At 42.3% G+C, this 24,071-nt stretch overlaps 1 protein-coding gene across 2 annotated transcripts in view; it reads right to left on the reverse strand.

The window, feature by feature from the left end:
- Positions 1-213: 213 nt before the first annotated feature.
- Positions 214-24,071, reverse strand: part of cadm1a (cell adhesion molecule 1a) — a 348,623-nt gene continuing 324,765 nt past the window's right edge. For both annotated transcript variants that reach the window (XM_080436284.1, XM_080436283.1), the window contains 2 exons: positions 1,112-1,240; positions 214-557 (listed from right to left, as the gene is read on the reverse strand). In XM_080436284.1, coding sequence (XP_080292410.1) covers positions 439-557; positions 1,112-1,240 — 248 coding nt within the window. In that variant the 3' untranslated portion in view covers positions 214-438. The remainder of the gene's footprint in view (positions 558-1,111; positions 1,241-24,071) is intronic.

The following is a 24,071-nucleotide window of genomic DNA, read 5'->3' on the forward strand; positions in this document are numbered from 1 at the left end:
TATAGGGAGGTGTCAAATGGTGAAGCTCTCTACAGTGATTTCTGGCACCCAAACCCCCCCGCCCCCTCCCCTTCCCAACACAGCCCCATTCTCAACGTACCAATCCCCCCCTACCCCCCCCCCCCCCCCACCCACCCCACCGCAAGACATGACCACTTCTTGACCAATTCCTAACCCCCCCCCCCCTTTTTTTTTTAATTGTACATCAAACCTTCAATCTACAGCTGCAGGCTAGTCTAAATTCAATTCAGCTCGGATCCTCGCTTCTCTTTACACCCAACTGTTTTTCTCTATCTACTGACCCTTCTACTCTCACCAAAAAAATAATCACTAAGTGCCCTCAAATCCCTGGTTCCACCCTCTAAACCCTAACCCCCAGCCCCCAAAACAGCTCTGTGTCCCAAAGAGGACACTTTGGTGTGAGGGGTCCTGTTTTGATTAGATGTAATACTCTTTCTTTTCTTCTGAACTGGTGTGTCCGCCCTCTGCGTTGATGATGGCTGTGTCTGCATCCGCTGCGTCATCGGCGCCTTTGGCTTCATGTGTGAAGTAGGTACCTGAGGATGACAAGGACAAGGTCAAAACTGGTCAAATATTGGCCAAATTGTCAAATTATATAAGAAAGATTAGAAAATATTCCATCTATAAGCTCACAACGCCTCGCAGCACGAGGCGTTGTGAGCTTGCAGATCTGCTATTTTCACAATATCTGTGGAACTGAGTCAACACATCAGAGTCTTACTCTTGATTTAGTCTGTACTTTGTCCATAGCAATTACCAAGATTGCTATTTTAATAACCTGTTTGTCAGCTATAGATTCAGCTGCCACTTAAAAAACCAAAAAGTACCAACTACTGTTAATTCAACCCCATGGATGAATGATATAATTCACTGTCTGGAAAGAAAACAACAAAGGTGGGACGTGGGTTAAAAAAAAGACCAAAATGTAAGTTACCCTAGACATGTTCACTGTAAGTTCTACTTACACAAGCAAAATTGAAGATGCTATCTAAATCCATGACGTTCAGTATAGGAAATGAATGTTGGTCATACAGCCTTTGCATGAAACCAAGTTAAATAAATATAGAAATAAGCAAATAAGGCCTTCTACCTTTGTGTCTTGCAAAGTAGCGTCCTAAAACGATGAGTAGACACAGCATGGCAAACACGACCACTGCCACCACACCACCAATGACTGCATGATCTACTGTTCTGGGGGCGCCCTCCCCAGCCCTGGAATCTGAAACAAACAAACAAACACACAGTGTCCCTTCAATTACGGCATGGCTCACTGTTCTGGGGGCTCCCTGTCCAGCCCTGGAATCTAAATCGATCAAACAAACAAACTTTACTTGTTCGTTTAAGGGAAAGTGCGCTTTGATGAACATTCAATACATGTACAAGAATTCAATCAATTGAACATGATCTCATGTAAACATGCCGGATTTAGCAAGGAGCTCATTTCCATCCGTAGTCTCCCACGCACACACACACACACACACACACACACACACACACACACACACACACACACACACACACACACACACACACACACACACACACACACAGAGTTGTGAATGGTTTCTACTGCATTGTGTCAGGACAAGCACTGCTCCTCAGAGAGAATGCTCGACTACCTATGCTTGTTAAAATGTAGACAGAGTGTGCCGCGCAGTTAGAAGAGTTTAAGGCGTGTGTATAGGCGCTGCTTCGAACTAAAGAACACAGCGGGCCTCAGAGGCTGCTGGACATAATGATATGTGAAAGCTATTGATCAAGTGTAGGGATCCATGACAAACCAAAGATAATGTCCATTTGTGAAGCGGATTGATTTGTTCACGGCACAAAGAAGCACTATTCTTTCATCAATGGCTTCCACTACGCTTGGGAAATGAAAGTGAAAGTGTCTCAAGACGTTGGTGGCGGTTGGGGTGAGCAGTCACAAAGTACATTGTTACATTGAGATGTAAACTCAGTTCATGCGCATTTACAGCCATTTTGAAGTTTTCAAATGTCTAAAATGTATAAAAATAATTTGAAAATAGCCAATATATATATTGGCTGAAGTGGTTAATGTATGTTTTGTAACAATAATCTAAAACTACAAAGTAACTAGTAACAAAAATTCTCAAAAAATTGTAGTGGAGTAAAAGTACAATATTTGCCTCTGAGATGTAGTGAAGAAGAAGTAACATTATTGAAAATTGGAAATACTCCAGTAAAGTAATAATACCAAAAAATTGTACTTAAGTACAGTACTTGAGTACATGTACTTAAGTTACTTTCCACCACTGCAAATCCCACACCACAGGTGCATTTCAGCACACACTGTATAAAGTGTGTGCAATATAATGCGATATATTGATTCTGATTGGTCAATCACTGAATTCAGCAGTAATGACCACTGGGCTCAATAACAGACCGCTGTCTAATCAAAGGCTCAGAGCACCACCTGCTACGCTACGCCGTACCAAACATGGCAGCCATAAACAAACACACAATGTTGTTTACAGCCAAACATTGCTCTCAAGAATGTTTTTGAAAACATTTGAAGTGAGAAATATACAATGCAGTAACCGAAAATGTATTCTATTTGATCAACACATCCTGTGGTTTTCTGAGGTGACACGTTGTACTGGACGCACGTGACCTGGCATAAATAAAACCTTTGTTGTTACTTTTGGGTCAATTTATTAATTTTGTTATTAAGTAGCCGTGTAATAAGCAGGATAATTGACGGCGAGTCATTGAAATAAACTTGACAGCATACATGTCAAGTCAGGGTTAAGGATAGTGTTTTACTCTTTTCGGGAAAAGTATGTTAAGTTGGGATGTCCTCAATTAAATAATCCAGTTAATTTCAGAATGTGGGATTGTTTGTTATGTGAATGAAGTTGGAGATAGTATCAGTATTACATACAGTAGCTGCTGGCCGGCCAATAATATTATTTGTAGCAAATGAGGTTTTACTTATCCCTTAGCCCATTAAGACCTGAGGCCGATTCTTACAAATGTCTTCTAGATACTAACAGTATTCTGAAAAACGTATGTTGTTATATTTGTGGTGCTCAAACTTTTTCATGTCAAGGACCCCCAAAATGATATGTAGTTGGCCGCAGATCCCCATCTCAAAATATTTTGTTCCAGGGACCTCCAGAAGCAAAGATTTTAGTTAAAAATGTTTGCGTTAAAAGAAATATATATTCACACATTTTCAAGATTTTTCAAAAATAGCAGATCTACAAGCTCAATGAGATGAATGCCGGAGATGCATGCATCTAGTAATAAATGCATTTATTATGACTCACAGTACACTTGCCATTACTGTCGACAATTTTCCAAATTGTACTGTGGTTTGTTTCAGGAAGCCATTCGGATTCTGTTCATTTCAGTACGGTATGGAATTCCATTTGCAGATACTTGTAAAGTATGTGAGAGAGGTACAGTAATACAACACAACATTCATCGCCCGTTTTTTTTTTTTTTTAATGCTATTGTTGCAAAATGCAGAATTAATTTCATAATGTGGATTGATTTGTAAACTCAAGCTGGAAATAGTCCCAGGAAAGCTTGATTTACAAATAAAATTCAAACATCCATGACTTAACTGTGCAATGATGTTCAGGCAAACATCGACTCAATTACTCTGGTAAGTTCTGTAAAATTGTTAAAAAATGGGCCTTTAACAGCCATAGCCTATATACCACAGCACCTTAATTTGTAGAATTTAACGGTGATAGTACACATAAGACTAGAGAAGACTGAACTGCCGCCAGATGTTTGCAGTCTGTTCACGTCAGAGTCCCTCAGCCCCACAGACACCATATAGTTTTACACTACAATCTCCTGCATTCATCTCAAGCTTAAATCCACACTTGAGGGATTTCCTGTGTGAGATCCAGGAAACAAAGGCGGCAGGACACAATTTATTAGAGGATAGCAGAGAGAGAGAGAGAGGGGGAGAGAGAGAGAGAGAGAGAGAGAGAGAGAGAGAGAGAGAGAGAGAGAGAGAGAGAGGTGGGATGCTGACGGGATGGAGGTTCGGGTGGGGCGGGGCAGGGCGACGCTACCTGTCAAACTCAAACAATCGTTACTTGATACTGTAGGTTATTTTGTTAAAGTGAGCAAAACTCCCTCTCTGACATCCAATTCTCTGCCTCTTGTCAGGCAGGCAAAGATGTGCTTTAAAACACACAATCCTATTAGGATGGTAATATGGACTATGGCTACGCCCGTCCACCGTGGCTGACCAGAAGGGTGGGTGGGTGCGTGTGCGTGTGCGTGTGCGTGTGCGTGTGCGTGTGCGTGTGCGTGTGCGTGTGCGCACCAGGTGGGGGTCGTATGAAAATGTCAGCAAATTTATCTCGCCTCTCTGTATATCAAACTAGCCCTGCTGTAACTCATCTTCCACTGCGAGAGGAGCAAGCTAACGGGGGCCGGGGGTAGGCGGTGGTGGGGGGGGGGGGGGGGGTTGATAATGTGTAGACAGGCAGGGAATGAGAGAGCAGCAACACTAATTTAGCAGCTAGGCTGATGCCAGGTCACTCAACGATTGCGCGCGTTTGACACTAATTAGCAGGAGCTGCTGGACTAAGCTGTGAACACCGACTGTTCTGAAGCCGTACTCTGTGACCCTGAGCTGAAACCCTACTGGACTCCTTGTTCCCTCGGCCTGTCCTCGGCTGAATGATTGTGGAGAAAATAGCCACACACAACACAACACTGACAACAATCTGGACTAACTATCTATCTATCTACCAATCAACATATCCATATACGTATTGTATATATAGGTTTGATTGATTGAATATTTTATTAGGCAAAAATGTAAAACATTACTGTTACATTTCAAATACTTTGTCTAAAAGGTCAGTTCAAAAAAGTCCTTTCGGTCTTGTTTCCATTGAGGTCCTTGGTATTCAATTCATAGTCACAATATGGACTATAATGCCATAGTGGAGGCAGAAGTGGAAGCTTCATACAACCACCATCCAACTACAGTGAAACGTATGGATATATCCTGTATCAAATGAAACGTGATTTGTGAAGCAGTGGGTCAGTGGGTACTGGATCTACCCCAGGACATTTTCCCCATTTGTCAATTAAATGCATCACTCTGGTGCACTTGTTGTGAGCTTGAAGATCTGCTATTTTCAAACAACGCTGAAAAAAGGTGAAACATGTAAACACTAATATTTTCAGATGGGGGTCCACACTCTGCAGCCAAATAATAATGATAGTTTGGGGGTCCTTGACATGAAAAAGTTTGAGAACCACTGGCCTATAGGACTATGGGTTCACAATTGTTTTATATTTTAAGTGTAGCAACAGTGAAAACTAAGCTTTCTTAAAAACAAGTATTTTGAATTCTATTAAATTTAGTTTTGACTTGACGAAATGCTCTTATTTTGAAGTCCACCAACCGAAGTCAAACGTTTACTTTCATCTGACTTGACGAAAGTGCTCAGCTTTGCTTTGAGAATTACTTACACGAACGTCAGTGCTGCCATTGAATCTGGCTCAAGGAACAGGTTTTCAAACGGAAGGCTTTATAAGCTGTTACTTAATTAAAACATTTTCACATGCAAAACAAAAACAAACTTGTCACGGAACAGTTTTTTCTTAATTGGGATCTATATGAGGCAATGCAATGCTAAATGTTGGAGATATGTATGCAATTAATGCTTATGTCAAACGTGAAGTGTCCCCATTGGCTTAAAGTAGTGAAGGACAGCCAGGACAGCCAATGACAAATAGGTGTCGCGAATGACGATGTCTCTGTCTGTTTGTAGAGCAGCTATGCTCTACAAACATACAGCTGTTTTTCCTATGTTGAAAGCCAGCTGACGTCAACTTGTCACAGATTTCTTTAAGGTCATCTGCTCTGCTCACATCGCCTCTACACGGTTTTCAGCCATCTAAAAAAGGAAGTTGACCAAGTAAAAGGTTCTCTTTAAGTATAAGATACATAAGGAGTTTTTTGTTTGTGTTTGTTTGCTTTAAACTGTGAATCATGTAAAGCTACTCTGGGGTCCCAGAATAAAATATAATACCTAGAAATTAGTATTCAATAGGCCTCCTTTAAAATGGCATGGGTCATTGTTTTGGCAATCAAGGCCATACTGGACATCTAAGGCAAGCCAATTTTCTTAATTGCCTTTCACTGGATGCCACATACTGCTGCAGTGAGTGAACTCGCCCTACCCTGCACATCAAAATGAGAAGTTTGAAGTGAACACTTCCACTTTAAGTGATAAACTCGGTACTAAGAGCGGGAAGAGAGGAGGAAAAACAGAGCAATACGCTACTTGAAAAAAAAAATACCTACTGCCAAATGATTTAATCTCTGTAAAATCAGTAACACTGGCTGAAATAAGAGAGAAAGAGTGACCTATTATTATTGTCATTAGTATTATTATTATTGTCTCCGCCTGGCCGAGACTACGTTTTGCCCCCTGTCCGTCCGTGTGTCTGTGTGTGTGTGAGTGTGTCCGGCACCGTTCGACCGATCGGCGTGAAACTGTGCACACACACTCCCTGGAGGCCAACACCCCACATTTTTCACAATGGCCAGTTATAGCGCCACCAGGAGGAAGATTTTTTGCAAAAAAAAATATATATATATATATTACTCCTACAGATTTTGTCCAAACATTACGCAAATCGGTACACAATATCTCTATAGTCACGTGATCAAGACAGATCTGTCCGATTTTTCATATTCCATCCTGATTGGCTAAGATTGGCATCTAAAGTTTGCAGGAGTGGTCCATCTTGAACAAAATGCCTCAAATCATAAAAGCAGCGTCCGATTGCCGTGAAACTTCACATCGGCCTGTTCTAGCGCCACCAGGAGGCCAGACATCACACAAATTGGTACACATTATCTCTATAGTTATGTCATCAAGACGGACCTTTCCGATTTTTCATATTTCATCCTGATTGGCTAAGATTGACTTCTACTACCTGCTGGCCGGGTTGGAGACCTATGCTCCGAGGAGCACATTTTTCTAGTTAATAGTGTAATGCCCGTGGGACAGGGACGTGCTGGCCACTGGGAAATTCGGGAAAATTCCAGAACGGCCGCGCCATTTATTATTATTTATTTTTTTATAAAACATTTTTTTTGCTCCCGTTTTAGGATTATTACGGTAATTTCCGGGTCGCGCGGCCCAATTATTAGTTACATTACTGTTGGGCTGGGACGTTTATCAGCAGTGGCGCAATTTACATAGGGTTGCTGGGTTAAAACGCAGCAACCCCCCCACCCCCCGCCCTGCAGGACCCACTGCAGTGCATCCGGTTTGGCTGAGCGTCTACACCAGTGTTTCTTAACCTTTTTTGGGCCAGTGCCCCTTTCCAATTTCCAGGTCCCTTAATAACCACCCCTTGGTCATAGTCAGTATCATGGTCAGTATTATGTTCAGTATCATGGTCAGTATCATGGTCAGTATTATGTTCAGTATCATGGTCAGTATCATGGTCAGTATTATGTTCAGTATCATGGTCAGTATCATGGTCAGTATTATGTTCAGTATCATGGTCAGTATCATGGTCAGTATTATGTTCAGTATCATGGTCAGTATCATGGTCAGTATCATCATGTCAGTATCATGTTCAGTATCATGTGACATGATACTGACCAAGACACTGACCATGATATGGAGACACAATGACCAGTACCTTATAGGCACAATGACCAGTACCATAGAGACACAATGACCAGTACCATAGAGACACAATGACCAGTACCTTATAGGCACAATGACCAGTACCATAGAGACACAATGACCAGTACCATAGAGACACAATGACCAGTACCATAGAGACACAATGACCAGTACCATGACATGCCTGTCACACAGAGCTGTGTGAGGGGCCTGATGTGACAGGGCTTGACATCCCTGTGAAATGGCCTGTTAGCCTTTCACAGGGCTGTCATGGTAACATGTTATCATGTTACAGTGTAACCGTAACACCTGTTATCCATTCCAGACATGCTTCCACCTGTACAAACCCCATTCAATACTTACACATCTAGCCAATCTTCCATCATCATCCCAATAAAAAAACAAGCAACTACACACGATTCAGAAACCATGCCTCCCATGCCTCATTTAACGTTTGTGTTAATGAAAAAAAAGAATGAAATGAAGAAAATGTGCACTTGAATCGTTAAACCACCGCCCCCTCCAAGAGCACGTCAGAGTCCCCTATTAAAAAACATTGCTTCCAGCACCCCACAAACTTCTCTGTACGCCCCCGTTGAGAAACACTATAGTCTACACCAACACAACTTGCCATTTTCGGGGGAGGTTCAGCAGCACTAGAAGCGGCTTATAAATAGGGAACTAAGTAGATAGCAGACATTGTGGTTCCTGCTTTTATGCCTTTATTGATAGGACAGTAGACTGACAGGAAACGGGGAGAGAGAAGGGGAGTGACACACAGCAAAGGTCGTCGGGATCGGGACTCGAACCCACGACACGCCGTCAGGCTGGCATTGCAGCCTAGGGTACGTGCCTAGACCGCCACGCTGCGGCCCAGGCCATTTTTTTTTGTAAAGATATGATTATGGACTTTTGTTTGGTTTTGTAGAACTTTTGTATCAATATTATAGATGGTATATTGTGAATATGTATTTGATGTAACCCCCCCCCCCTCCCAAACACACACACACACACTTTGAGTGGCAGGTAAACCCACGCATCCACTCAGAAACTGCTCAGAGACACATTAGCACATCATGAACTCATATACATTTCATGCACTCAACAGCACCACACTACATGCCATCATACACACCTCATACTAAGGACCGCAATGGAAACACGCTCTAAGCTTTTTTTTGCGTTATCCTTTTGATTATGGTGGGTCAGATGTATGTTACATGTGACATGTTTTATTTCATGATCAATAAAGATATCAATCAATCAATCAATCAATCAATCAATCAAAAAGAAGCTGAGTGGGGAGGGTGATCTTTGTCACAGCACGTACTCCCACAGGCTGGGAAAGGGCCTCTCAGTGAATGGGAGGAGCAGGACGTTTGCCTGAGACTACACTTGCGTCAAAATGTCTGTCACATCCATCCATCCATCCTGCTTATCAGGAGTCCGGTCAGGAAGGAAACGGTTCCAACAGAGAATCCCAGACTTCCCTTTCCTGGGCCGCATTAGCTACTTCAAACTGGGGGATCCCGAGGCGCTCCAAGGCCTATATTATCCTCCCATCTGGTCCTTGGTCTTCCCTATGGTCTCTTTCCAGCTGCATGTGCCCTGAAGCCCTCTTTAGAGAGACGCTGAGGAGGCATCTGTACTAGATGCATGAAACACGTTAACTGGCTCATTTCCATGTAAAGGACCAGCGGCAAAAAGCTCAGTCACCTGGGAGAGAGTCTCTCCCAGGTGACTGAGCTGTTTACCCTATCCCTAAGGGAGATGCCAGCCACCCTCGTGAGAAAACTCATTGGTCTTGTTCTTTCGTTCTTTTCATGACCTGCATTTCATGAACATAGGTGAGAATAGGAATGAAGATTCACCGGTAGATCCAGAGCTTTGCTTTCTGGCTTAGCACTCTTATTGTCACAACAGTGCGGTACAGTGAACGCAGCAGTGCTCCTGTTGCGCCGATTCTCCGTCTGATCTCACCTATACTATCTTGGGTATATAATTCCCGTAGTTTTTCCCCTTATTCTGCAGGCGAGCTCCAACCAATAACATATTTCTCAAAAATATACATAATTCCTCAACAATTACATTTTGAAGGAGGTGTCCACAGGACGAAACAAAGAACATGACAATTAACCGTGTTATCAATTTGGCAAGGGAGGAACAAGGAACCTTAAGTGGTGCCATAGAGTATCTCATGGTAATAGGATGTGTTGATAAAGGCTTGATGTGAAACAGAGGAACGTCTAATTGGATTCTCTAATCGGTTAATTAAGCATTAATGATTGTAGCAGCATTCGTAGGCCATCAGCAGAAACAGGGACGATCAGGAATTCAACACCATCATGCAGGTAGTCTGTCATCCTATCCTACATTAAAATTGGCTACTGGTAGGGCCGGCCCGCGGCCACGTCACTCTGACTCAGACATAACCATAAAAAACCCAGAGACGCCCATATATAGGCAAGACCATGGCCACATCACTCTGACTCAGACATAGCCATAAACAAACCCTATAAGCCCATATAAAGGCATGTCACTATGACTCAGACATAACCATAAACAAACACGAAACGGACATATATAGCCATATCACTATGACTCAGACATACAGTATCCATAAACAAACCCGATATGCCCATTTATAGGCATGTATGGAGATCCGGTTGTCCAGAGTCACAGATCCGACCACTATGCCCATACAGTATGGTCATGTGCATGGGACGTATCCTATACTATTAACGTATAAGCTTGTCAAGTTCTACACAATGGTTTTAAAAAAGAAGAGATCCAATCACTCAAAACATGTCGAGGAGAGGAAGTAAAGTTAAAACAAATTGTATTCTAAATAAATGCCAACATGTTTCGACCGGTTATGGTCTTCATCAGGGCGAGAGACCGTAATCGGTCGAAACATGTTGGCATTTTTATAGAATACATTTTATTTTAACTTTACTTCCTCTCCTCCACATTTTTTCAGTGCTCGGATCTCTTTTTTAAAGTCTACAAGTCCCGCTGATCCTAAAAGCACCATATTTAATTAAGACGTTTTTATCTCCTGTGAGCACCCGGTTGGCCTCTGTGTCTTTTCTACACAATGGTCTCTGTTAAAAAGCAGCTGCAATTAAAGTCCCATTGAAAATATCTGTAATATACATATATATATATATAGCATGTTACCTTGTTTGGTTTAGTGGGAGTTGAGCATTTTATGATGGCACGCACTGCATGTGAAAACATTTAAAACTAGAAAAGTGTCTGTGCCAGGCTGGGTTGCCTACCCCGGGGCCCGCAAAAGTCAATTTTGGGCAAAAGTTGTACAAGTAGTACAAGTAGCAAAAAGTGTGGTTTGAAGAAAACAAACCGGCCAAAACGTGAACCGGCCTGTTACAGCGTCACCATGAGGCCAATTTTAAAATGTTGTTGATGTTGATGTTTTTCCTTGGACTACTAGGAGTGTGCGTGCATTCCGTGCAAAGTTTCACGCCAATCAGTACAGCGGGGATTAGCTGAGATTAGCTGCTCACGGACCGACAGGAGCGAGAACAGTCTCCGGCCTTCAGCCGTCTGAGCTGACGGAGACAATGAGAAATTAATCAGTAATAGGTCGATTCGTTCTTGTTGAGGGTTATAAAACATTTATAGAGCTATTCAATTGGTGATGTTTATGGTTTAATGCTTCAGTTTAAAAACGACAGAAACATGAAAGCTGCTGTAGAATCAAACAGAATTAATAAGCTATGGAAAAAAAATCATTAGCAGCGTGGTCCAAAAACAAGGCCTATTGAAAGTATATTAATGCTTTGAATTGAATTCCTGTGAAAAAGATCTGAGCCTGCTTTCAAAAGTTTTGATTTAATATTAGTAATCTAATTATTTATAAGAAAAACAAAATGTCATTGAAATAGCTTGTAAAACACTGTATGTACATACTGTATGTTGGTAACAGGTTGACAATGTGATATCTCTTTCGGACACTCAGGAATATGATTTAGTCAATGAATAAGTATGTCTAATGATCTATAATGAAAGATTGTGGGAAAGATGGAAATAATATCAATTAATGCAGGGCTTGTGAGGCGGTTCTTTTGTGACTGTCCTAATTAGTTGTAAGCTCTTTGTGCACAAAGTGAATTTCAGATTGGATGTGCTATGAAGCTCACCATCTCACCATCAAAAGAAAATGTTCCAACTCATTGCAAATGAGTCCAGAGTGGCATATCTCAATGGAAACATCAATGGTGTTATTCATCTTTATCAAGAGGTTATATAATAAAGCACGTTACTATACTCAGGATATTAAACCATATCTAGGTACATTCTAATGGCTTTAGTGGTCTCAATGGTGAGTGCTCAAATACTGCGTTCAACAAAGCAACAATAATTTTCAATGGAAGCTAGCGTCATGGACGAGGCACCCGTGACCCGACACCTTCCCATCACCTTCGAGCATACATTTGATTGATTATATACTGTATATCCTATATTAAAATCGCCTAGTGAGTCGACTTCCTGTTTATCCGTAAGCTATGTTCTAGCAGACAATGTGTTCACTTTCCTACACATTTAGCCTACAAATCAATCATGGCTGTAGCCTTTGGATCGCATACTTTTAATTGTTCAGCATTCGTTCTTTGGCCCATATTTTGCCTCAGTAGCACACTACGCTTTCCTTCTTCTTCATGTAGTTTCCGCCACACTGGATGTCTTATGGCACTTTGCTGCCTCACACAGGCTGAAGCGTTTACACGTCTTGCATCTCAGTGTGTGTGTGTGTGTGTGTGTGTGTGTGTGTGTGTGTGTGTGTGTGTGTGTGTGTGTGTGTGTGTGTGTGTGTGTGTGTGTGTGTGTGTGTTGCTTATTGCGCCGCGCCAACGGCACGTCTGCTCCCTTCAATGACAATGTGCGAGGGCCTCAGACTTAAATGGGACTACTGTGTGTGTGTGTGTGTGTGTGTGTGTGTGTGTGTGTGTGTGTGTGTGTGTGTGTGTGTGTGTGTGTAGTAGAAGGAGGACACTTGAGCTTTGGAACACCATATACCGCGACAGTTATGAAAAGGAAAAGGACTTTATTTTGTGCAAGACGGAAGCGTCCACGCATTAGAGTAGTACATTCAGTGCTGTAATGGTGATTTTCTTTCCCCCCGGCGGTACGGCACGGCACGGCGTTACGGCGGTGGCATGCACGTGTGTGCACCGTGCCGTACATGCGCATGCTCGTGAAGAAATACTGGCCACACGTCACGCCGTGGTGTCCCGTCCAATGACCAAAACACCACTGAGTATAGCTAATGTACTTCTCTATTTCAACCTGTTGCACTGTGTTTCTCTCTGTACGCGTGTGTGTGTCTCTGACTCTGCACTCATCATCTGTTGTGCGTCCTCTGTTGTTGCATCGCGTTTGTCATTAAATATGTAGCCATGTGCATGACCACAATAATTGTAATAGTATATAGCCTATATTGTAGCCTACTAGATGTGAGGGCCTGAAACTCTAGTTTCCTCTAGTTTCCTATCCTACTACTAGTATACACGTACAGTAGTAGGATAGGAAGCATGCAGTTTTAATTTCTGAAAAGCAGAAGTCATTAGAGAATGAGTTATGATCAAATTGTATCAAACAAACTTATATGAAATGTGTTAAACTAAAACTAAAGCAGCTCCATAAACAATGTGGTCAGTTATTCTCTCCTCATCGTCCACAATACAATCATTCACAGTGCTCGTTCTGTTTCCCCTGGAGAAGGCCGTGTAGAGCAGGGTAGATGCCAACCCATTCACATTCTCTTGCCAGCGTCTGGGTGTAAAGGTCCCAGGCCGGCAGCTCTGTCCTGGTGATGTGCTGCTTTAACCACCCTCTGTAGAGCTTTGGTATGTGCTGTGAGTATAGCATCTTCCATACCAAGCAGTTGACATTGTCTTAAGGGATATTTCACTTTCAAACCTATTTGGGGTATTATTATTTTTTCCACAAGAGGGCGCTCTAACACAACTTAGGAATGATCCCTCGACTCTGAGAGAAGGAATGGACGGATGTGACGTCATCCCAAAAAAAGTCACCTCCGTCCACTCCTATATTAGGATTTGTAGAAAAACACATCTAGCTCGGATTTCTTATTTTTTTGGTGAAAACCTTATTCAATGGGCGATAGCAACAAAATGGCCGATCGCGGTAAAAACAAATTTCTCTGGTGGATAGAGGAGGCCCCCCCCCCCCACCCCCCCAGACACTCTTTGTTTACTTCCGTGTCTACAACGTGGCTTCCACGGCTCTCCAAAGATCGTCAATTTAAGGTAAAATAAACGCTGGCATGGGGATGAAAAACAATGTTTTAATCTCAGGCAGTCAATGTGTTAAGTTGCTTGATTCAGTATTAAGATATTTGGTATTCATTTTAACATTTTATCAGACACGCCCATATCAGTAACTTCGAGCTCCATTGTAACCAGAGATTATATTAGGTTAGATTCAATGAAAAAACACGCAACCTTGGTTCTGGTGACTGATATCGGCCTTCTAATACCTGAGGGGGGCGTGTTTTTTCAATCACTTTTTTTTATTTATTTTGTATAATCTTTTGGGATTTTTTTTTTTTCAAGGAATTGAAAAAAAAAACACAGCCCCTCACTTAATAGAAGGACAATATCAGTCACCAGAACCAAGGACGGGTGTTTTAGATGAATTAATCATGGTTCAAATGGAGTTTGAAGTTAATGGGTTTCTACACGAAAGGGCAAAATGATAAAATGAATATCAAATATCTAAATACTGAATCAAGCAACTTAAAAACTGTCTGGGGTGCTCACAAAAGCCTGACTGAGTAGACGTTAAAATTACCCCAAACATATTTGAAAGTGAAATATCCCTTTAACGACGGTGCCCACGTGATGTGACCACAGCTCAGGTCCTCGCTGATGTGAACCAGAGGAACCTGAAGCTGCCCACTATCCACTTCAGCCCTGTTGATGTGAATGTGCAATATTTGTGCCAAGTAGGGAGGCAATTGGACAACTGGCAGGCTGTGGAAATGCAGGCGGGCACACACACAAATGCCATGCTTGGCTTTCCAATTATAGTAGTGAGGTGACTTGAGTGTTGTGTACATTTATGCTATTATTAACACAGTAATAACACATTTCAAAAACTGAGCTCTGCTCAGCACAGCTACAACACCTGGTGCAACCATCCAAAAACATGTACTTCTATAAATGCTGAAAATGCAAAATATAGTATAAAGCACTGGTCCATCGCTAGCCACCTGGCTGGTGCGTGAGCAGCCAGTGAAAACCTGTCTGTTTCAGGTAACAACACATTCACAATATCAGTAAAGGCTACAAGGCACATTCTTGAATACCGATTCATATCTATTAATATCTTATGTCGGCTTTCATTGGAGAGTTCATGCATCATGATCCATGGCTTCCCGGTCGACTGTAACAGTATTTGTTTGTTTTGATGAAAAGCATTTGATAAGGGGCATATGGCTGAGTTATTAGAGCAAAAACACAATGTGATATAAAACAGCAAACAAATTAAGTGAACAAATGACAGGCACTTTTTGGGTCCTTTCTGGTTTGCATAAACAGAACCTTAATGTGAAGACATTATACTGTTATCACTGCCCACTAGTGAGAAGACATGCATTCCCAGGATAGGCGGCGTGGCACAGTAACTCTAGACTGTGCACCGGTGATCAGTTGCAAGCCTGCCGTGTGCATGCAACAGCAACGGGAAATAAGTGAAAAACAAAACAAAACAAAAGTAAGGCTGCGTGTCCTCTGGGAACCTCTTTGTCACAGCGATGGCTTGTTTCTGTTGTCGTTTCAAATGGAGAGGATGGGTGCGCAGAACGTTTAAATTTTTTTGGCAGAAGAGTGGTATGTTTTCAGGTGGTTTTCAATAAGGGGGGGGGGGGCATGGCAACGACAGGAATCATGCCAGACGAGTCCCCGACACAAGCCTCTATTTACACCTGCTGGACACTGTCAAGAGGTCCCCAGCAGACACAGAGCCTCGAAGTAAGGAAAGAAGAGATACCAACCATGAGCTGCGGGTTCAGTGCTGGGCGCCGTGTCTGAGCACACGAGGAGAGAAGTTGGAGGAGCACAAGGAGGAGGAGGGAGGTGGTGGTTGTGGAGGAGGGAGGAGTGGAGCAAGAGGAGCGACATGCAAATAAAAGGAGAAATGAGGGAGGGAGGGAGGGAAGGGAAGGGAGTGGGACAGGAGGAGAAAACAAAATGACACCCATAAGCAAGCATTCAATAGACCAGAACACCACAAAAGACATAAGGCTTAAGGGAAATCAAAGGAAACCAAAGGCAGTGCAGAGATAAACAAATACACGCACGCGCGCACACACACACACACACACACACACACACACACACACACACACACACACACACACACACACACACACACACACACACACACACACACACACACACACACACACACACACACACACACACACACCCCCACACACACACACACACACACACACACACACACACACACACAGGATGTTAAACCGAGAGGTGATTGTGGCTACTGCTATCATGGATAGGCTGTGTCAGCTTGGATTCAAGTGTGTTAATTGAACTGTTACAGTTCCACTTTTACACTCTCCGAGTTAATTTAACTCTCCAGATTTCTCTGTGAATCAAGAGAAAATATCGTCATGAGAGCTAACGGTAATATTATACGTTTACAGTTTTAAATTCATGAATTGAAAAGGTTTGTGTATGGCTGTGTAGTGAATTTCCCCTTTTACAAACAGGGATCGCACTAACCTTGAGGAGGACGACTCAGTGCCACAATCTGTGAATGGGGGAACTGGCATCATGGTGAAAAACATAGCTACATAGCTAACATGCTACATAGCCTACACATGCTGCGCATAGTGCACCACATGGCATGTAGGGGGTACCCTACAGTATGTAAAGGATGTATTCGCACATCCACTTCATTCGGATGCAGGTGCGTTGGACAATGAAAACTGAAGCTAACATGAACATAATATTTTCATGAACAAAAAATCCCGCACACTGCTCTTGCTCAGCAGCCTCTGCTTTTATTCAAATTGACAAATTTGTCAATTTAAATACAAGCAGAGGCTGCTGAGCAAGAGCAGTGTGCGGGATCTTTTGTTCATGAAAATATCATTTTCATGTTTGCTTCATGTAGGGGGTACCAAAACAGGCAATCAAAGGTTGTCATCAGTGATTCAATCCCTGAAGAGACCTTTGTCTGGTCAAAACGTTGATTGTTTATCATTAAAATACGTTTTGCATTGTGGCTATGAGCAGGGCGGCCTCTTTCTTCATTTATAGTCTTCTGCACCGTTTCCCCCCAAGACATTCTGAGGAACAACAACAATGGCAGTGGCAAACACAGACTGAAAACAAACCCACACCGTGCTCCACTTCCCAGTATTTTGCTTGCAAATGTACAGTCTTTGAGATATAAAGTGGATGATCTGAAATTGAGGGTTGCATCCGAACACAATCTGAGATTTGCCAACTTTCTGTGTTTCACAGAGACATGGAATTGTTACAGGGATGTAAGGGGTTGGGATTAATTAAACAGATACAATACACACAAATCACAAAACCGGGGAAGAGAGCCCAGGACACGCATACACTTAATACATGACACGTATGCACCGAAGCATGGGACGCAATATAATTCATTATTTTGGGCAAATAATATCTAAATGTCTTTTATTGCTCTGCTCATTTTGGTGCCCCCTCAGGAACGTGGTATGCGGGTGCGTAGTGCCGGCCCTGGCTGTGACTGTCCTAGCAGAAACCACTAGAAGCTCATAATTGGCCCTAGTGTAGTAAAATAACTGGTGGAGCATGGCTGGAGGTGATCCAGCAGAATGCTAGGGTAGCCCTTGGGCAATACCCCGGGACTGTCCAAAGGCAGCGATGAGGAAAATGCTGAACAAAATATCGTCTGGCCATATCTGCAGTTTGTTGGCCACCTAATCTGGCGTTCATACTGTAGGACTTTGTGCTTAAAAAAATAAACATCTCTGTACCAGTGTATCTTGGTACTGGGATGGAAACACGTCATGCTTATGTACCTCAAGTCGTGAAGGAAATAGCAGCAGGGGACGGGACCCTGCTGAGATGAAGTGCTGTGTTCGAGCATTATCATATGCTTTCATAAACACTTGTCAGGGAGATGCCCGCTTGCTGATAAAAGTAGCCTGTCAGAAAAATGGCTTTTAAAGTGATTATCAAAGCTGGTCTACATCTAAAGAGAGAGCGTGTTGAGAATACCATCAATAAACAAACTAAAACGCCATGAGCAAGTTGCCAACGTGTCGCCTACAGTACTTGAAGATACTAAAGACATACTGTAATAGTAATATGAGATTAAGAAACTGTCCCAGGACAGTCTTCATGTGCATTTTGGCGTATGGAGAGCTAAATATATCTTGTACAGAAGCTTCACATTTATTTGACTTCCTCGTTTCACTTGAAAATGTGTCGAGTCTAAAACAGCCCAGCATTAGAGAGTGAGGACACTTGCACTGTGATAACATGTCAGTGTCTTGGGAGCGGCAGGCGAACGCTATCCTTCAGGCTCGCCCTTCGATGGAAAGCCACCAGGGGCTCCGAACAAACAGGAAGCTATCGTAAAACGGAAGACCAACTCTTCTCTCTGTGGGGAGTGATTGAAACCTCTGAGGGGCCCTGCAGTCTAACAGGTCCTTTTAGAGGAGACACTTTGTAGTCTGTGTTAAGTAATGCCACAGGCATGGACAGTTGTTCAGCATAATGGCTTGAGGTGCCAATACCTCAGCAGGCTCTTCACAAATAATTTTTTTTGTGCTTTGTACCGCAGCTTGCTGAGCTGCAGAACAGAACACTGTTAAGCTCTGTTCTCTTTCAGGGCTGATTGTGTGGCAACTTCTGGCATGGTTGAAAGTTGACGCTGTCATAAAAGCGGAGGTGGCTACCGAATGTCCTTGAGAAAACAGGGGGAAAGTTGGAAGGGAAGCAGAGCGATGAAACCAGTGCTGGCATGTTGGCTTATTATAAGCGACTTTGGGCTTCTTTTTCTGTAAAGTTGCTTGTAAATATTGGTGTTGTTAGAATGTTTCAAAAATCTTCCTAATATTCCACATTCAATTTCAAGATTTTTTGAAAATAGCAGATCTACAAGCTTGTATACAGTGTATAGGTTTAAAGTGCTCATGTGGCCTAGTCACATCTTTTGGGCTCGTTTTCCTAGACAAAATCTGGCAACACTGGATGAAACCCTGTTGAAATGAATCAAACGCCTGCACAGTCTAAAGTGGTATGGGGGGGGTTACCTTTCAGCTTGATTCACACTATCTTATGCGCGTGGATATTTCCATTGTTTAAGACCACTAAGAAAACGACCGCATTGTGAAGCTGCGTCATGGAGAAGCGATAATGCATCTGTCCCCACAATCGTCAATCACAGAGGCTGCGAGACTTGTTCACCTCCATTATACTCCGGGTGGCAGCTGTACGGGGCCTTTTCAGGACTTAGAAAGTGACCTTGTTGTCCTCGAATGCCCCTCGGCATCTGAAACCTTACAGGGCAACTGAAGCAGCGCTGGTGTCCTCACTGACGTCAGCTGAAAATGACTTACTGCTCTGCCTCTCAAGTCTGTTTGCAGTGGTGGACAGTAACTAAAGTGCATTTACTTGAGTATTGTACAGTGCATTTTTTAATATTTGTACTTTTGGATACTATATGACTACATTTCAAAGACAAATATTGTACTTTTGACTCCACTACATTTCTAAGAATGGAAAAAAAGTACATGAATGAACCACTTAAGCCGTATTCCAATCCACAAGCTCTGAAAAGCAAGGACTTTTAGTACTTAACTCAAGTACACATTTGATTAAGCAACTTTCACTTGTAGTGCAGTAATGTTTGAACAGGAGTATCTATACTTGGACGCAAGTACTGGGGTTGAACACTTTGTCCATCGCTGTCTTTTTGTGACTGGCACTGGCAGACATTGTATCTGCTTCATATGTACACAGAAATGTATTAATATCCATTAGGTGTGAATGCTACATAGCAGCTTGAAGATCTAGTAGTGACACATTTGCTAAAACTAAAAACATGTTAGCAAATTGCCTGCGGATCATACCCAGTGACCCATGCCTGCCAGATTATGCTGTTATCGGTAATCTTTCATTCACTCAATTTACAATATATTGATATACTTACCCACCAAGTAGCCTACAATAATGAGCCATGTCATCGAATATTGTGAGATTATGAATTCAAAATGGGTTTGCAGATTTGCAATTATTGTGCTGGAAGGGGGAGTGAATTGGCCGGAAAAAGTCCTTAATGGCTATTTCACACAAGGTCATTAAATTCGGTCTTTTCACATGTCATCGCTGTCGGGCAGAAACCTCATATCTAAAAAAAAAAAATATCGATATTTTGGTAATTTAGCGCCCTACTTCGTCATATACAGTGTCACACATTAGTAGAAAAAAAGTAACAAAAGTAGCTAAAATATACAAGCTCACAATGCATCACGAATGTGGCACATTGTGAGCTTGTAGATCTGCTATTTTAGCTATTTGTTTATAATATTTTTAAGTGAAAGTGGTTTAGTGGGAAATTTATTTTAGAGACACAATTTTTAGAGGACCACAATAGAAATAAGCCTTCAGGCTTTATTGTGATATTGTGTCTGCTATATGTTGTGTAAGTGCTGATGTGCTCTTTCCTTTTATCACCAAATAAATTCATTCATTCGTTCAAGTCTGTCTGTGGGTTTTATAAATATTGAACCTATGAAAAGTATAAACAAAAGCCTGTGACTAAACAAAAATTAGACATTTACTCACAAGCAGTAATGCGTGCGTGTGTGCGTGCGTATACAGCTTTGGTAGTGCTGTTTAAGTTATAGGCTGCCTTGCTGATGATTTATTGTCTGCATTAAGAGTTTCATCTCCTTTTGGTTATAATGGAGCACAATACGTGTTTGCGGTCCAGTGTTTGCATATAGGGACAATAAATTCCCATGCATGCTCTTCTCTCAGGGCTGCGCATCAAATGACTGCAGTTATTGTATTACCATTGACCTATAATGAATTAGCCATCGCTGGCTCAACTGTACGTTGAAGTGGTTAAGAGATTAAACAGGAGTACGTTTCATTTTGAAACACTCATGTGTGTCTGATTGTTGATGGACAGAGGTGGGAGTTGGACATGGTGTGTTGGGAGGGCATTTGGATTTGTTTAATTGGAAAATATTGGCTCACCAGATGGTGTTTATGCAATTTAAGCCCCTGACACAAAGCATTTCATGTTTGCTTCACTTCTGTTGCCTTTCCTGTTTTGTTGTCCTGTTTAGTTTGTTGTATTTCTCACAAGGTTCAATGAAATGAATGTCGGTCAAATGTATTGGCATTTCATCAATATAAAGTGTACATATTTATCAACAGTTTCTATGAATTCAATATGAATATGAATAAATATGAATATGAATTAATTCTCCATATGTGGAGTGGAGGTTGTACGAGAAATAAGAGTGTAGGAGGATGATCGCTGAATTCTCTATGCAGAAAGTATATTTCTACACTTAAAAGCCCCCTATTAGCCCTGACCTCCAAAGAGTCTCATGATGCCAGATGATTGGAGATCTCCGCCTACCAATCGTCTGGGGACTTATAAAAGCAAGGTACATAATGTATACAATTTTTGTTATCTAAACATTTAACATATATTGTTTTCTTTCTTTTTTTTTCTAAACATTTTTATCCCACGATTTTGTAACCCTATTTTTTCACCCAGTGCCAATGCCTAAGCTTGTAATCCTGGGCGCTACTCTCCCTCTTCTAGCCTGGGGAGAGCCCCGAACGGAGCTCATGCTTCCTTCAACGCATGAGGAGTTAGCAGACCGCTTCTTATCACCTGACAGGGGGGATTTTCTCCGGTAGGACGTGGAAGGAACACGTTATTCCAACCAGTTCCTTTCCCCTCCATCAAGTGCCCGGCTATCCAGGGGGAGGCAGTATAGAGACCAGGATTACTGCATATTTTTTGTGAGGGTACCTACCCTAGGGGACACGGGGAGAACATCTCCACACAGAAAGGCCCTTTCGCCAACCCCACCTAGGGTATGGGGACTGATGAAGTGGAGGAGAGAAAACACGCCCCCAGCGCCCACAACGTCCCCGGTGGGAATCGAACTCAAGACCTTCTAGCTGTGAGGCGACAGCACTACCGACTGCGCCACCGTGACCGCTTTTTTTCCCTTTCTTTTACTTTTCTTTTTCTTTTACTATTTTGGAACCAAAACGATGAATCTATAAAAACCGTAATTGATAAGCACCATCAGAATCGATAAAATCCCAACGATACCCATCCCTAGTCATGAGTATCCTCTTCAGGGGTCCCGACGCAGCAGCTGTATCTAATACAAAGATTACTGTAAATTCAACCCCTTGGCACCTGCCTATCCCAGATTATGCACCGTTTAACTTGCAAAAGTGGAGTTGGACCTGTCCCCAAGGCACGTATGCGAAACGCTTTAGACCATGCACCATAGATTGTTTAAATAGGGCCCTATAATTGTTTCCCTCCAGTTTTAACAACAAAAGCTGGGAAGCATTTAGAGACTGACTTGTGAGTCAATCTACCAAAGAGATAATGGACTCCTGCCCTGAGCACAAAGCACAGTGTATCTGGATGAAAAAGTCATTATTTTACTTCCTGTGTGACACAAATGGGAGAGAAAGCAAAAGGTGCACAAAGAAATAAAGAGCCTTCTCAAGCCCCTGGAGGGTTTTTAGGCTTTCTCCCTCACATTCTACTAATCCAGTAGTTCTCAAACTTTTTCATGTCAAGGACACCCAAATTGACACTTATTAGCCCGCGGACCCCCATTTGAAAAGATATGCCAGGGACCCCCATAAGAGAAGATTTTTATGGCTCTAGCAGTGATTCTCAACCATTTTAATTTCAAGGACCCCCATTTTGACATGCCTTAGGCTATACAGACCCCCATTTAACGGCATTTCTATCTCTGGGACCCCAATTTATATTGTAAAATCAATGTTGATTTGTACACTCTCTGAGTTACAGACCCATAAGGGTCCATTTGGTTACTAACCAGTGATGTTGCTAGGTTTTCAATCTATTGAGTCCCGGGACTCACTGGTGGTCATTTGAATGAGTCCCAGGGACATTTTATGAGTCCCTCAAAAATTCAAACCCTTCGTGGTGCCTGGTGCTTGGACCCGGTTCGGTGCCCCCCGGGACGGTTTTGTCAACGGGGGGGGGATGGGGCGCGGACCCGTTCGTTGCCCCCTGGGACGGTTTTGTCAATTTTATTGTATATAAAGTAGGATAAAGTAGGACGTGGCCATGCAAAATGGTGGTGTCCCGTGGATTTTAGAGGTGCAAGATATTGTTTTTTTTAAACCGATACCGATATCGATAACTTCCTGCTTCTCAAGACCGATACCCGATAAATACAAATATATATACATATATTAAAAATCATAAATATATATATTTAAAATGTATATGAATCTGTAGTATTAGCACACCTTATGGTAAGAAATACTAGTAGTGGGCAAAGGTGGATTTAACATAGCTTTGACCTAACCAAATACAGTATATCATGACATCATCATTTTACTTATACTGTGTTTGTTACATTCTTCTTGAAAAGTAATGCAGATATTATAACAGCAGCCAGTGTGGTACACTGAAACAAAAAATAATTCAAGAACCAACGATTTAGATGTTACAGTCTGTTTGAATCATAATGCAGATTTATGACTGCAGCCAGTTGTACATACAAGCTAGATTTATACAGCGGGTCGTGTGTCGATATAGCAGATCTAATGCCTTGCGTCCGCGACGCATTGTGAGCTTGTCGATCTGCCATTTTCGGTGCACGACACCTCGTACAACGAGGCTGCAACACGTGTAGTGCTGGTGTCGGGTTACTATAGTAACGTGACGCCGCGCTGTCAATGAACAGAGATGATGAGACAAGACTGTCTTTCTGCTCCCGTGCACCTCTCACTGACCAAACTAGTTTACAACGAAGAATTCGTTCTTAATGGATATTATTTTTCAGGACTAAGATAACAGGCTCGCTAGGAGATGAAGTGAAGTTGAAGCAGCTGTAGCAGTTTGGCAAAACACACCCATCCAACTTTTCTTTTTTCTTTTTTTTTTTACAGACACAACGTTTTTTAAGATAATAAAATAATAAATAATGGCGCTGCGACATAATCACCCTCCCGGGCCGTCCTCGCCCCCTTCCTCCCCTCCTTCCAAACTAACTCACTAATGCTCGTGGGTAGCGAACTCACATTTCAAATTGCATTGATTGACTGACTGGTGGTGATATAAACATACCTG

Source organism: Gymnoscopelus braueri (genome assembly GCF_963280865.1).
Source record: "Gymnoscopelus braueri genome assembly, chromosome: 8".
NCBI lineage: Eukaryota > Metazoa > Chordata > Actinopteri > Myctophiformes > Myctophidae > Gymnoscopelus > Gymnoscopelus braueri.